Source organism: Alosa alosa, chromosome 7 (assembly GCF_017589495.1).
Source record: "Alosa alosa isolate M-15738 ecotype Scorff River chromosome 7, AALO_Geno_1.1, whole genome shotgun sequence".
Taxonomy (NCBI): domain Eukaryota; kingdom Metazoa; phylum Chordata; class Actinopteri; order Clupeiformes; family Clupeidae; genus Alosa; species Alosa alosa.
The window spans coordinates 1,760,607-1,775,606 of NC_063195.1; the positions used below are offsets into that span (position 1 = coordinate 1,760,607).

At 46.0% G+C, this 15,000-nt stretch overlaps 1 protein-coding gene across 1 annotated transcript; it reads right to left on the reverse strand.

The window, feature by feature from the left end:
* Positions 1–3,174: 3,174 nt before the first annotated feature.
* LOC125297369 (actin, cytoplasmic 1-like) lies at positions 3,175–8,119 on the reverse strand. Its single transcript, XM_048247715.1, has 6 exons — positions 7,992–8,119; positions 5,872–5,996; positions 5,000–5,239; positions 3,838–4,276; positions 3,526–3,707; positions 3,175–3,427 (listed from the first exon to the last, which is right to left on the reverse strand). The coding sequence occupies exons 2-6, from the start codon at positions 5,992–5,994 to the stop codon at positions 3,284–3,286; spliced, it is 1,128 nt and encodes a 375-aa protein (XP_048103672.1). The 5' UTR covers positions 5,995–5,996; positions 7,992–8,119; the 3' UTR covers positions 3,175–3,283.
* Between the last annotated feature and the right edge of the window lie 6,881 nt (positions 8,120–15,000).

The window sequence follows — 15,000 nt, forward strand, 5'->3', positions numbered from 1 at the left end:
GCAGTGTTATGGTGCCATCTAGTGGTCAACAGGAGAACATGCCCAAGCCCTGAGAGGACTCTGCTCTGAGACAGAGTTATGGTGCCATCTAGTGGTCAACAGGAGAACAACCTGAGGAGACTACCTGGTAGGACACCACCTCTGAGACAGGTCTGTTGTACTTGTGTATGTAGAAAATGAGTTATTTTGTCAAGCCAGTAAAGCTCTTTGAATTAAAGTGTAAGAAAAGTCTGAAAACTGAATAATGTGTGTTGTAAGAAAACTCTGAAAGCTGAATAATGTGTGTGTTGTAAGAAAACTCTGAAAGCGGGATAATGGTGTTTTATTGAAAACGGATAAGTACACCATCACGTTTTCAGAGATGGGACTCAGGTTCAGATATGACAAACACCCAGAATTGACTCAGAGGAGATTTATTAACAGAGACAAAACAGAGCTTCTACAGTCCTGAGGGTAATCCACAGGGAACACACTGGGCCAATCTTCAACAGAAAGCAGTCTTCAGAAAAAGCACAAAAAACAGTTCAGAAAAAAAGTCGTACAAGGCAAAACCCCAGCAGGAGAACAGGGCACAGGCAACTGGACACTCCAGAGAGGGTGCAGGCGAAACACAAAAGGCAATCCTCCTTCACGGCAGTAGGCCAGTCTTCATTCCCCGGCAGGCAAAAAACAGAAGAAACTTGGCGGCAAAAGTACAAAATCTTCAGGCAGAGAACACAGTCGATGAAACATCAGGCAGAGGTCAAAACCAGACAGGCAAAAACTCGCAGGCAGGTCGCGCTTTCGAGAACTGCTCACGAGAAGAAGCGGAACGTTCTGACAGGGAGGCAGACTGGTAATGGGGATTTTAAAGCTGAAATTGCAATCAGATGCAGGCTGATTGAGGCTGATTGGTAGGCAGATCAGAGACACCAGTGGAAGCAGGTGAGAACCAGGAGCAGACAGAGGAAGGGCGGAGACTCAGACCGACACAGATATGCAGGATGGGGTGCATTATTTTGGACATTAATATATGATATGCAGGATGGGGTGCATTATTTTGGACATTAATATACTGTATGATATGCAGGATGGGGTGCATTATTTTGGACATCAATATATGATATGCAGGATGTGGTGCATTATTTTGGACATTAATATACTGTATGATGTGCAGGATGGGGTGCATTATTTTGGACATTAATATACTGTATGATGTGCAGGATGGGGTGCATTATTTTGGACATTAATATACTGTATGATGTGCAGGATGGGGTGCATTATTTTGGACATAAATGTTTCCTGTACTAAACGTGACCCACTCCATTGTGCTGCACAGATGCAATATCCTGGACATGAAGTTGCTGCAGTGCCCTGTACTTACATTAGCACACACACACACACACACACACCATCTTGGACATGAAGCTGCTGCAGTGCACTGTACTTTCATGATGTGAAAATGTGAAAGCCCCTCTCCAAAAATGAGCGTAACATTTGCTTGGGTGACCCCGACGATTACAGGTAAATGTCTTAAATTTACTCAAGGGATTACATGTGAACTTGACACACTGTAGCCATTTTGATTCTACATGTGGAAACAACACATCCCAACTCTTACCTCAGGTGTAGCCATTTTGATTCTACATGTGGAAAGATCATCCATACCCCAAGATCTCTTACCTCAGGTGATACTGTAGCCATTTTGATTCTACATGTGGAAAGATTACAGGTAACTCAGGTGTAGCCATTTAGAGCTAGGCTTTATATCCACTATTTACTGTACCTTGTTGACCCCTTTTCACAATATTGATGTTACCATAAATAGTCTCACGACACCATCGAATAAATGATAGACAATGATAGATATACAATGATAAAAAATCTGACACTAACACAAAAGGGAACGTATTGATTTGGTCCAAAAGTGTAAAGCCATCCACAAAGCAAAAAGTTGTTACTTTAAAGTATCTAAGATAAGATATCACATCGGTTTGTTTTTAGGTCTTTTTTAGGTTTTTATGGTCTGCCGAATCATTCTAACAATAGTAAATGCAACTGTATTAGTCATAATACATTTCAGGACTTTTACTTCTGATACTCAAGTACATTTGAAGTACTTTTGTACTTCCACTCAAGTGGAAATGTAAAAGGAGGACTTCTACTTTTACTAGAGTAACATTTGACCATATGTATCTCTACTGTCACTCAAGTACAGGATGTGTGTACTTCGTCCACCACAGAGTGAACGTGCCCTTTACCTCCGATTAGAATTTGGGAAGGTCTCCAGCACAACTTAGCACACTCGTCTCTACGCATGTTAGATCTCAACTGATATGGTGTCTACAGCACACATGGAATCAGCCCAGTTTGCTGTAGTCGTGGAGACCACCTGTTTAAGTGTTGATGAGGCAATCACTTCATTAACACAAGTAAAGGAATACACATTGAGAAACACCCACTGATGCAGTTGCTCAGACAGATCACCATGAAGGGCAGCCATTGTAGCTGCACCAAAGTCCTTCCCTGTAATGGGCACATGGGGTTTTGCACCCTTTTAAAAGTCATTTTGAAGAACTGCTGGAAACTGCAAACTTGTGCAAATGTAGACACTTGAAGTGCTGCAAAGCTCTCTCCATTTCAACATCGACCCTGAATTAGACACGCTCGTTGCTGCCCCTTTATATATAAAAAAACAGTCACTCTATTTCAAGGAACTCACCCTTGTAAGCTGCAACTTGTGCAAATGTACACACTTGATTACTGCAAAGCTCTCCATTTCTGCACCCATTTCTGAATTACACACACACAGAAGAGCAGGCAGACGGGAGTAATGGACCATGTGCATTTTATTGAGTTTTCAGTGTACAGAGATTCCCCAGGCAGAATGCATGCCAACAGCTGGCTTCAGCCCCATCACTAGAGGAGCTGGCCAAGGCGTCAGGGCCAGACTGACCAACCCCACAGTAACTCAACTCCGAGGACTTAAGGCTGCAAGTACAAAAACACATAATTTACAGAAGCAAAAAAGTAAACAAAAACCACCAAACACACCCCTCCAGGGCCCTCGGGCCAGATATAGAGTGTGTGTGTGTGTGTGTGTGTGTGTGTGTGTGTACGCTGCCCTGTGAAGGGTGCGTCTCCGGGAATGACTGGAGGCAATGGAGTTTTAACTCAAGAGTCCCGACTCCCCCCCCCACAAACCCCCAGTGGGGATGGGCGGGGACAAGGTGGAGCAGGAGTCCTGACGCCGCTGGGGCCATGCCACACACAGGTGTGTGTGTGTGAGCACACCGCCGTGTGTTTAGAAGCATTTGCGGTGCACGATGGAGGGGCCGGACTCGTCGTACTCCTGCTTGCTGATCCACATCTGCTGGAAGGTGGAGAGGGAGGCCAGGATGGAGCCGCCGATCCAGACGGAGTACTTGCGCTCAGGAGGTGCGATGATCTGAAACACAGACACAGAGGTCAGAATGGCACTCAACACAGGGGCCTGCCACTTCCATCTTCAGAGAGAGATGGACACAGAGACGGAGACGACGCCACCTTGATCTTCATGGTAGAGGGTGCCAGGGATGTGATCTCCTTCTGCATACGGTCAGCAATGCCTGGGTACATGGTGGTACCGCCGGACAGCACAGTGTTGGCATACAGGTCCTTACGGATGTCGACGTCGCACTTCATGATGGAGTTGAACGTGGTCTCGTGGATACCACACGACTCCATACCTGGAGTAGGGGAGAGGGAGAGAGCGAGAGAGCGTTACATTAAGGAGTCCACTACAGAAAGACTTGGGGAGTGTGTGGCTTCTGCCTACAAGTGCCAAGTCAGTTAGGAGAGTGTGTGAGGGGCACTCACCCAGGAAAGAGGGCTGGAAGAGCGCCTCAGGGCAGCGGAACCTCTCGTTGCCGATGGTGATGACCTGTCCGTCGGGCAGCTCGTAGCTCTTCTCTAGAGACGAGGAGGAGGCGGCGGTGCCCATCTCCTGCTCGAAGTCCAGTGCCACGTAGCACAGCTTCTCCTTGATGTCGCGCACGATTTCCCTCTCGGCCGTGGTGGTGAAGCTGTAGCCGCGCTCGGTCAGGATCTTCATCAGGTAGTCGGTCAGGTCGCGGCCGGCCAAGTCCAGACGCAGGATGGCGTGGGGCAGGGCGTAGCCCTCGTAGATTGGCACAGTGTGAGTGACACCATCACCGGAGTCCATCACGATGCCGGTGGTACGGCCGGAGGCGTACAGGGACAGCACGGCCTGGATGGCCACGTACATGGCGGGAGTGTTGAAGGTCTCGAACATGATCTGTGGAGGAGCAGAGCAGAGGGGCACATTAGCACCAGCAAGACTTGAGGTCTGAGCACAACAGCACCAGCAAGACTGGAGGTCTGAGCACAACAGGCAGAAACAGGAGCAGAGGAGAGGAGAGCATGCGTTCCCCTCAGCCGTTTAATACGGCAACGTGTGCAGGGGAAAATTAAATCTCCAAGTCATCAGCCATCTGTGTACAAGATGGAGCTGATTAGCAGGCTCCTTTCACAGGTATGAAAGCAGTTAGTCCAACACTGCTAAAGGTATGATGTTGGTTAGTCCAGTGTGCCAGAGTGAGTGCCGAGTCACTGCTAAAGGCGAGTCTGACTGAGCCCCACTGGCTCATCACACAGGAGCAGAGGGCATGCAGCAGAGACACTGCACACACACAGAGAGACAGAACCTGAGGACTTCAGGGAGAGGAGCAGGGCAGGAGGCCTGAGGAAGAAACACGAGTCTGAGGTGAGACAGCAGCAAGAGAAGAGGAAGAGTTCTGAGGTGAGAGCAGCAGAGAGGAGACAGGATGAAAAGTAATGAGACGGCAACAAGAGAAGAGGAGAAGAAAGAGAGAATGAGAGAGTGAGGGAGCAGAAAAGGAGAGGACTGATGAGAGCAGCAGAGGAGACACAGGGTGAAAAGAATGGGCCATCAAGACGGGTCATCCAGGACATCTCTGATGTGCATTTCTGTGTGTTGCGTTACAGTGTGTGTGTGTACCTGAGTCATCTTCTCCCTGTTGGCCTTGGGGTTCAGGGGGGCCTCTGTGAGCAGGACGGGGTGCTCCTCGGGGGCAACACGCAGCTCATTGTAGAAGGTGTGATGCCAGATCTTCTCCATGTCGTCCCAGTTGGTGACGATGCCGTGCTCAATGGGGTACTTCAGTGTGAGGATACCCCTCTTGCTCTGAGCCTCGTCTCCCACGTACGAATCCTTCTGTCCCATACCGACCATCACACCCTAAACACACACACAGATATTACTCACTTTGAAATGTTGCCCAACTTCCCAAGAGGAAGTCCAAGTAAATGCTGAAGTTATCTGTAAAAGTTGGTTCTCCCATGTCATTCTACTCTACATTTACACATCCAAGCAAACCAGGAGCTCAATAGAAGCATCCGGAATATTGCTCCTCTCATATTGAAATGTTATTCGGCCAAAACGCACATCTACATGAAAAGCTCGTCAGGCAGTCAAGGGCAGTGTGCTACATTTTCCCCCCATAATTCCACTATTTAACAGACTACAGGCTTAACATGCTCTGCCAGGCAAATAACTGGAAATGAATTTGAAACTAACATTCAAATGCCTCAAATTAATCATTAAAACACTGCTTTGAAACTAACAAGGCATCCAAATGACTCAAATTAAATCATTAAAACACTGCTTTGAAACAAGGCATCCAAATGCCTCAAATTAATCATTAAAACACTGCTTTGAAACTAACAAGGCATCCAAATGACTCAAATTAAATCATTAAAACACTGCCTTGAAACTAAGGCATTCAAATGCCACAAAATCATTAAAACCCTGCTTTGAAACTAGCACTTATTCTGTACTGTACACATTATTGCACGTCAACGTGATCTCACCTGATGTCTGGGTCTGCCGACGATGGAGGGGAACACGGCGCGGGGGGCGTCATCTCCAGCAAAGCCAGCTTTGCACATTCCAGAGCCGTTATCAACGACCAGGGCGGCGACATCGTCTTCCATTACTGGAAAATACAAAGTCAGCTTCTTAAAACATCCACTTAGACATAGAATTCAGTCCACCCTTCACATTTGTTCGATGTTTCCGGTCTAAAGAAAAGCAATGCGAATGGGCGGCCACTAGATGGTGCGCAGGCGCAGACCTGAAAAGAGGAGATTTAAAACAAAGGAAGTCCCGCTCTTGACCGAAAATTGCCATATAAGGAGATAGTTTTAACACAGCCACGGGCCTAGGCAACGGTTCAACCACTCCCTCCCGACACTAACCCGAGAAACCGGTAGCTGCATTATGTAATGCCATACAATGTCAGAAATGCTAAAGGTTAACCTGAAAAGTTTGAGTGTTTAAACTAACATTTACAGTGGTCTATTTGATAGTGTATTGGCCCTGACTAAGTTTGTGTGATGTATAAACCCCAATCCTTGTTGATACAAGTACCAATATTCGTCAAGAAAGTTTTTAATCACATTAAGATTTGCCATAGGCAGTAAAAGACTCCGCCATCTTTGGCAATATTTTTTGCTGAGAAAGTTTCAAACTATGACCATAACGGCCTTTCCACCAATCAGAGGCATCACTGTGGGATTGTGGGATTGTTCAGCATTGTGGGTAATGAAGTACTTATCCAAGAGATCGCGAATAAAAGGCATTTCTCTCAAAACAAGGTTAGTGCCCCATGAACTATTGGTGTCTATAGGAGCATATACAATCGCCTAGTACAGCCGTAGCTGGTTTTAAGTCTACCACGTGCAGTTAAGTTTTTATGGCTTATACCGCAATTGTCAATGGAGAAATTGCATTGAATTTTTACATCCGGCATCGGCTGTGGGCGGGACTGTGCAGCTCTATGGCAATCAAATCACGAGCAGTAGTTATCGAAAATAATCATGCTGAAGACACGACCAGCCTAATCGGCGGCGGCTAGAAGCTAAGTTTGCAACAACAGGGGTGGCTCACAGGTGGGACTGGAAAGTTAGCCCATAGCTAGCTATCATGATGCTTTATATTCTGATCTTCTGACTAAGTTTGCCCGGTAGCCTACTTATCTGAACTAACGACATGATCACCATCACTAGATATAAAGAAAATGTTGACTTTCACTCGGTGCTGTTCACTCAGTAACAAAAAAAAAAAAGTGTCGTAACGTTATAAGCATAATGCATTGAACTGAATAGGTGCATTATGTAGCCTCATAACGAGGTCTCAAAATTCAGAAAATTGCATTAAACTAAAATCGGAAGACATCGTTATCTTTGTTATACCATAGGGTCGTTGTCATATAAATGCTGTAACGAAATTCGAAGTGTAAATACACAAACTTTATGTTGAAAGTGTAACCGCGACCGTTTCCCATAGGAATGAATGTAAAACATACCCTACGAAACAAGACCTCCCGAAATTCAGAAAAAAAATACTAAATTGATATCAGGCACCGTTATTACCATTGGTAGATCATATGGTAGCTGTGATATAAATGCTGTGACGAAATTCGAAGTGTAAATATACAAACTTTATGTTGAAAGTGCAACCACGATGTCCATTGAAATGCATGAAGCGCAGATCATGTAGTCCCCAAAGTGACATCACCGAATTGCGAAAAAAGAAAAAACCCGCTAATTAACAGTGGCGGTTAACCTGCAACACAGGTTTTAATATTACGTTAGCATCTGGTAACGTTAGCCAGCAACTTAACCGATGACGGCAACGCCTTGATGGGTCATTCAAGCCAACTTTATCTATTGAACTACGTTAACGTAACTTCCTTAAGGAAGACATGTACAACTAACATTCAATTAAGAAAATTGTAACGTTATCACCAGAACTGCTTAGAGTCAACTTAACAAGAAACTAACGTTAACATAATTATCCACTATCTTATACAGTTTCAGTAACGTTAACGTGTAAAAATAATGTCTGACGGTTTCAAATGCCAAACTACCAAGTAATGTTACAATGAAGTAAAAAAATGACTGACTAGTAATTGAGAAAGCAGGCCTACCTGTGAGTTTTGGGGATTAGGAGGGTTTTGAGCTGAAAACTTTGTCGGTACTCCGCCTGAGAGGAACAGCACACTGAAGCATGAATCAATGGTAACACGAAGGATTTATACCCGGCTCGGTGACTAGCTCTTTCCATATAAGGTAATCTTTCGGCACGCAGCATTCTGATTGGTCAACTATCATCCACTTGGCGGAGTTCATTCCTGTTGCCTGTCTGAGACTGCCTCCTCAACATCGCCGAAATCGTGACTAAATATGACAATAAAAGTTACATTACAAGAAAACCACTACATTGTTGTGATTGTTGTGCAATAATTATATGACCTTCATTCAACATATCGCATACAACTGTACAGACGTCGCTTGAAGGTTCATGACAACAACTGTAAACAAACCATGCATAAATCGCTCTGATTTGGTGATCCCCAAACTAGTACTACCAGAACTGTGGTGGACATACTTTTTTCGTGGACTGATACCAATTGCAACATCGTTAGAACACCTTATATCATACTTCATTATACATATCATATATGTTCGTGCATATATGGATATTAACCGGTAGCTTTGGATGCTGAAACGTTACAGTCGACACGGGCAACAAGTAGGCTGTCGTAGTATATCCATATATGTGCATAGTGGAAATATCTCAAACCGAACCAGGGTTATCTGTCAAGTTTATCATTGCATGTCATGGGTTGAACATGTCAGTCACAGACTGAACCTGCTGCCGTGGGCTACAGTCCAGACATGTTCTGGCTACCCCACCCTCCCAGTCTCTATATCATTGTCAGCCTATTAAATGAACGATAACGCTGATCGTGAGGTCAGGTCGTCTTTGCACATAGATAGAGAAGATGAACGTGTGCTTTCCGACTACCTAAACTCTTCAATCGGGTACAGCTGAAAGAGGGTGTAGCTCATAAGGGCTAACGTTGCTGCTTCACCCCACTCGAGCATAAAGAGCCGGTGAGCGCGAGGGGACGGGGGATGTGGCGTTAGGCTATTTGATGGGGCGGGTGTGGGTCGGAGTAGACGGACTGACATAACGGATAATCCGGTTGTCAACAGAACAGATTCAGGAATACTGCCGCAGACACAGAAGCATGACTGCCGCCTGCATAGCCTAGTATTGCTCAGTTTCCGGGTAAAGATGAAGACGTGAGGGGTTTTGTAGCGCACTTGAGATCCAGTCGATCCCGGGTTAGGCAGGCTACATTAACTGTAGTTTAGGACCGGCTCACAAGTGATTGTGGTACAGCCACATTGTTCCCTTCGCGAGTGTAAGAAAGTTAGCTTATTTGGCCCTGCAAAAATGCGTCCAACCGGGAAGTAACAACACAACCCGGCGTGTCCGCTCAATGTGACGTCACACCAGAGCGTCAGCCCTACTGGGCAAACGGGGAGGCAACATGCACGCTTGCCAGAGTTCTTGCATAACAGGGCCAAAGTTCAACTCACGCATACAGTCACACACTAACATTGTGCACACACCCAGCATATTGGATGCGTGTCTTCTTCAGGTAGTCACCTACAGTACTGAAAAAAACCCTGAATAAATTCTATTTGATAAAAAGGAGGAAATTAAGACTTGGTGTATTTGACAGTGATCTACATTCTAACAGCCTCATGAAAGCAATAACTAATTCAGCACAAAACATTGCCAAATTAGAGGTGATGTTAAAACATGATTTAAAAAAACTCATTCATGCATATATGTCCAGCAGGGTTGTATAAGTATAAGTATATAAGTATGTATACTCTTTTGATCCCGAGAGGGAAATTTGGTCTCTGCATTTATCCCAATCCGTGAATTAGTGAAACACACACAGCACACAGTGAACACACAGTGAGGTGAAGCACACACTAATAATATAAAAGTATAGGGTTGATTACTGCAATGGGCTTTGCACCAGCAAACCCAGCTGCTGGGTTGATTACTGCAATAGGCTTTCCATCAGCAAACCCAGCTGTTGGGTCGATCTGCCGGCGATTTGATTTCAGGCTGGATTTTTCTATCCCACTTCGGCGGCCACAGGTAGCCCATCCAACTGTACTCTCATGTCCCGAGGGTTGGAGGTCACAGGTAGATGAGGTGTGGCGATGACATCATCAATATGCAAGTATGCGGTTTCGCCATCCAAACGGACTCGCAAGGGCTACAGTTTCAGATTTTTCCGTTTAGATTCGTTTAGACCATCGGCTAAGACGATGCAAAACCTGTGCGTTTAACCCAAAAAGCGTCTCCGTGTGGACGGGGCCTTAGTGTCACTTATAGAGCGGTAAAAAATGATACACATGTCTCATGGCGCTTTACAGAATGTTAGACAATCAGAGAAAAGAAAAGAAGGCCCATGGGTAACAGGGGTGAGAAAGACCTCCCTAGAATTGGAGATACATATAGGAAGAAACCTCGAGCAGATCCACGACTCAAGGGACTGACCCATCTGCCAAGGGTCAGTTACAGAACAGTAAGGTCTGTTTACATGATAAATGAATAAGTTAGTCAGATGTAGAGAAAAGAACATAGTGTTTAAGCACATCACTCTTGCCTTCACATATTATGTTTTTTTTTACCACATTTTGAATATGACCTGTTGTGTCAAGAGACACAATTTGTCCTTAATGAAAATAAAATCATGTTATGACATAGAATACTGGTAATGGAACAGGCCTACAATCTCCTCACAGATCAATAAATGTTCTTAGATCAGCAAGGGAAAAGGAGTGAGTGGAGGAGAGGTGAGAGGAGGGGTTAAAGCCACCTGAGGTGCATGTTACAAGAGGTGGGATGGTTACATACATATCCAGTATGATAATGCATGAATCCTATTTAGAGTCAGAAAGTTCAAATAGTCCAGTGTAGGAAATGAATTGTCCAGGGGGATTAGGAGTTGTCATAGGGCAAGTAGTGGGTCACTAGGCTGCACGGGCCAGGAGTCCGGGCAAGGGGACAGCAATAGGCGATGACAGGGCAGTTGTAGGGATGGGACTTCTGGTGAGATGAGTGAGGTGAGGGCCAAGCACACAGATGGCTGATGACTGGTGATGATATACCTCGTGGGCAGCGGTGGCCCACTGGTTACCACTCTGGACCAGTGGGCCACGGCTGAAGTGCCCTTGAGCAAGGCACCTAACCCCTCACTGCTCCCCGACCAGTAGGCACGGCTGAAGTGCCCTTGAGCAAGTAACCTGACCCCTCACTGCTCCCCGAGCGCCGCCAATGTAGCAGGCTCACTGCGCCGGGATTAGTGTGTGCTTCACCTCACTGTGTGTTCACTGTGTGCTGAGTGTGTTTCACTAATTCACCGATTGGGTTAAAATGCAGAGACCGGGATTTATGTGAATTGATGCTACACTGCAACCTTTTACCTTTGGTGATCAATCCAACAATCTCTCACTAGGACACACACACACACACACACACACACGCACACGCACACAGACACACCCACCCACCCAGGCATTTCCCAATGGTAGGCCATTTCCAGGCCTGGCCCTTTAAGTGCAAGACCAGTAACGTCCTTATAAGGGGATGTGTGTTTGGGTCACATGACCCTGTCACGCCCATATAAGGAGAGCTGAGTGCAGATCACATGGGTGTGGTGGAATGTGGAGCAGCTTGTCACATGACTAAAGCGGAAACAACTCTAGAAAGACATTCTTCTTCTCTCTCTCTCTCTCTCTCTCTCTCTCTCTCTCTCTCTCTCTCTCTCTCTTTTTTTCTCCCTTTCTCCCTTTCTCCCTTTCTCCCTCAGCTCTCTCTCCCCCACTCCCTCTTTCTCTCCCACTCCCTCAGCTCCCTCTTTCTCTCTCTCTCTCCCACTCCCTTAGCTCTCTCTCTCTCTTTTTCTCCCTTTCTCCCTTTCTCCCTCAGCTCTCTCTCCCCCACTCCCTCTTTCTCTCCCACTCCCTCAGCTCCCTCTTTCTCTCTTTCTCTCTCTCTCTCCCACTCCCTTAGCTCTCTCTCTCTCTCTCCCACTCCCTTAGCTCTCTCTCTCTCTCCCACTCCCTTAGCTCTCTCTCTCCCACTCCCTCAGCTCTCTCTCTCTTTCTCTCTCTCTCTCTCCCACTCCCTTAGCTCTCTCTCTCTCCATCTCTGATTCAGTCTTTCTCTTTCAGTCTCTGTCCCTCTCTCCTTCAAGCTCTCTTTACCCTCTCTCTCCATTAGCCCCTCTCTTTTTCTCTCTCACTATCTCTCTATCAGCCTCTCTTTCTCTCTCACTCTATCTCTATCAGCCTCTCTCTCTACCACTCCCTCTCTCTCTATGACTCACTCTCTCTCTTTCTCTCCCTCTCTCTATCACTCTCTCTCTTTCTCTCCCTATCTCCTTCAGTCTTTCTCTCTCTTTTTTCTCCAATGTATCTTACTCATCTCCATGACGACCCTCGTGTGACAGCTATGCCCTTATAAGGCAGTTGGCAGACGGTGGGTTTGGTCATGAGGGAGGGGTTTACAGGTCCAGGTGAATCACACACACACACACACGCGCCATGCTTGCGCACCTGCGCGCACTTTTTGTGCACACACACACACACACGCACACAACCACACACATACTCACAAACTCACACACATACACACACAAGCATGCACACACACACACACACACACACACAAACATACACACAGGCATATACACACACACAAACTCACACACTTACACACACAGGCATACATACATACACACACACACACACACACACACACAAACTCGCACACAGACACACACACACATACTGACACACAAAAACACACACAGGCAGTGGCGTCATGCCCATTGAAGTTAAGGGGGCACGTGCCCCCTCGGATTTTTCGCCCCTGATACATTTTTTGATCATAACTTTGTTCCTATTATGCTCCATAATAAGCCAGAGCCTATAACGACTCAAATGTATTCTTCTAGACGTGTAAACCGTAGCAAAATAGCTGAAGACCAGTCAACAGCCCTTTTCCTAAAATTGGTGTCTGTGTATGTTCCATATAACTTCACCGCGTGCATTGGGCTCGCAATATTTTGCTTGTGTTGAACTGTTAGTTAACTTTAGGCTACAGTTTGAACAGTTGAACTGTTACAGTTACAGTTTAAACAGATACAGTCAATGGTGTTGAAGTGGTAAGTAGTCTAGTGTAACGGAGGCAGACTGAGCTAGCGTGCTAGTTGCCCGTGTAAATCCTCACAGCCCTAACCTTTAGAACACTTCTAACCGCTGAGTTGGAAGCCTGGGCTTTTAGCTCAGTGGTTAGAGCGTTCGTCTCCCATGTCTCCTCAGCTAAGCTAGGAGGGCTAGGAGGGTCAGCTAAGCTAGGAGGGCTAGGAGGGTCAGCTAAGCTAGGAGGGCTAGGAGGGTCAGCTAAGCTAGGAGGGTCAGCTAAGCTAGGAGGTCAGCTAAACTAGGAGGGTACAGCTAAACTAGGAGGGTCAGCTAAGCTAGGAGGGTCTGGGGTCCAGCTAAACTAGGAGGGTCCGCTAAGCTAGGAGGGCTAGGAGGGTCAGCTAAGCTAGGAGGGTCAGCTAAGCTAGGAGGGCTGGGAGGGTCAGCTAAGCTAGGAGGGTCAGCTAAACTAGAAGGGTTCAGCTAAACTAGGAGGGTCCAGCTAAGCTAGGAGCGTCAGCTAAGCTAGGAGGGTCAGCTAAGCTAGGAGGGCTAGGAGGGTCAGCTAAGCTAGGAGGGTCGATGACTTCTGGCAATGAAAAAACAGCCCCTTAAACGATGACTTCTGGCAAGTTTTCTGGAAAGAAATGGACAGATTGAGACTTATATTTATATTTTATTTAGTTATGACAATATTTGTCATAACTAAAAACAGATTCAAGGTATCTTGATGTAAACAGATGCCACTTACATGATTATCACATAAAGTGTAAGCCATGTTGTTTGACTGATATCAAGGCTGAATAACATAACATGTTTCAAGAACAGTTTGCACTAATTGTTTTAAGAAATGCACTATGTGCAAATGTTAATAGTGATGTGAGAAAAGCACCAAAGCGACTCTAACTGTAAGTATTGTTCTTGCCCCAGTAGCCCCCTGCTGGTGGGGGGGCGGAAGTGTTGCTGGGAGTGTGAAGTCTGGTAAGTAAAACATGTCGCGTATAGAGGCCGAGAGCATCACCTGGCCCATTCCTCAGCCTCCAGACATAACCACTGGCCAGGTCAGGAGGCACAAAAATGTCTACTTTTGTTCCCTTGCTCCATAGAATTAATAGATTAACCTATTGTCACTCATTAATATGGTTTTGGTTCAGTATTCTGTTTTGTTCATGCTTATAAAGCAGTAGTATGTTTGGATGAGGAAGAATGAAGAATGCCCTGAAAGGTGCGCCATGTTTAAAGTGAAGCATGGCCATGGGAGGTGCGCCACGTTTAAAGTGAAGCATGGCCATGGGAGGTGCGCCATGTTTAAAGTGAAGCATGGCCATGGGAGGTGCGCCATGTTTAAAGTGAAGCATGGCCATGGCCAGCTGATGCTCTCGGCCTGTTCTGCTTCCTCTGGCACTGATAACCAGCTGCATATAAAGGGGTAGGTACAGTCATTAGAATATCTGGACATCCTTGGAGAAAACATAATACTGTCCATAGAAACCAATAGAAATGTAACGTTAATAAACTTGAGTCTATCTAGCTGGTTGCGCTGACCTGAAAACCTGACAAACACACACACACACACACACACACACACACACTCAAAACTCTATGCAAAATGGGTCAAACCAAACTAACTTTTCTGCAGGTCACCTTCAGATGAATCTCCTGGGGAGGATCTCAATTAGAAAGAGAGAGAGAGAGTGTGTGTGTGTAAGAGAGAGAGAGAGTGTGTGTGTGTGTATGTGTGTGTGTGTGTGTGAGAGAGTTTAAAAGAGAAGACAGAATTTGGTGCTCTTCTTCCATAGCAACAACAGCCGCTCTGACGTGAGCTGAGCAGACTGGAACTCACACTCACACACACACACTGGGACTCACGTGCTGTCTCTGCAGCAGAATCCGTCCCATCTCTCACACAGA

Excerpts from the sequence above, each read along its gene's own strand:
- LOC125297369 (XM_048247715.1), bottom strand. The coding sequence starts at position 5,994 with ATGGAAGACGATGTCGCCGCCCTGGTCGTTGATAACGGCTCTGGAATG. Across the intron at positions 5,240-5,871 it reads TCGGCAGACCCAGACATCAG|GGTGTGATGGTCGGTATGGG; the intron begins GTGAGATCACGT and ends GTGTGTGTTTAG. Across the intron at positions 3,428-3,525 it reads CCTCTACCATGAAGATCAAG|ATCATCGCACCTCCTGAGCG; the intron begins GTGGCGTCGTCT and ends TCTGTGTTTCAG.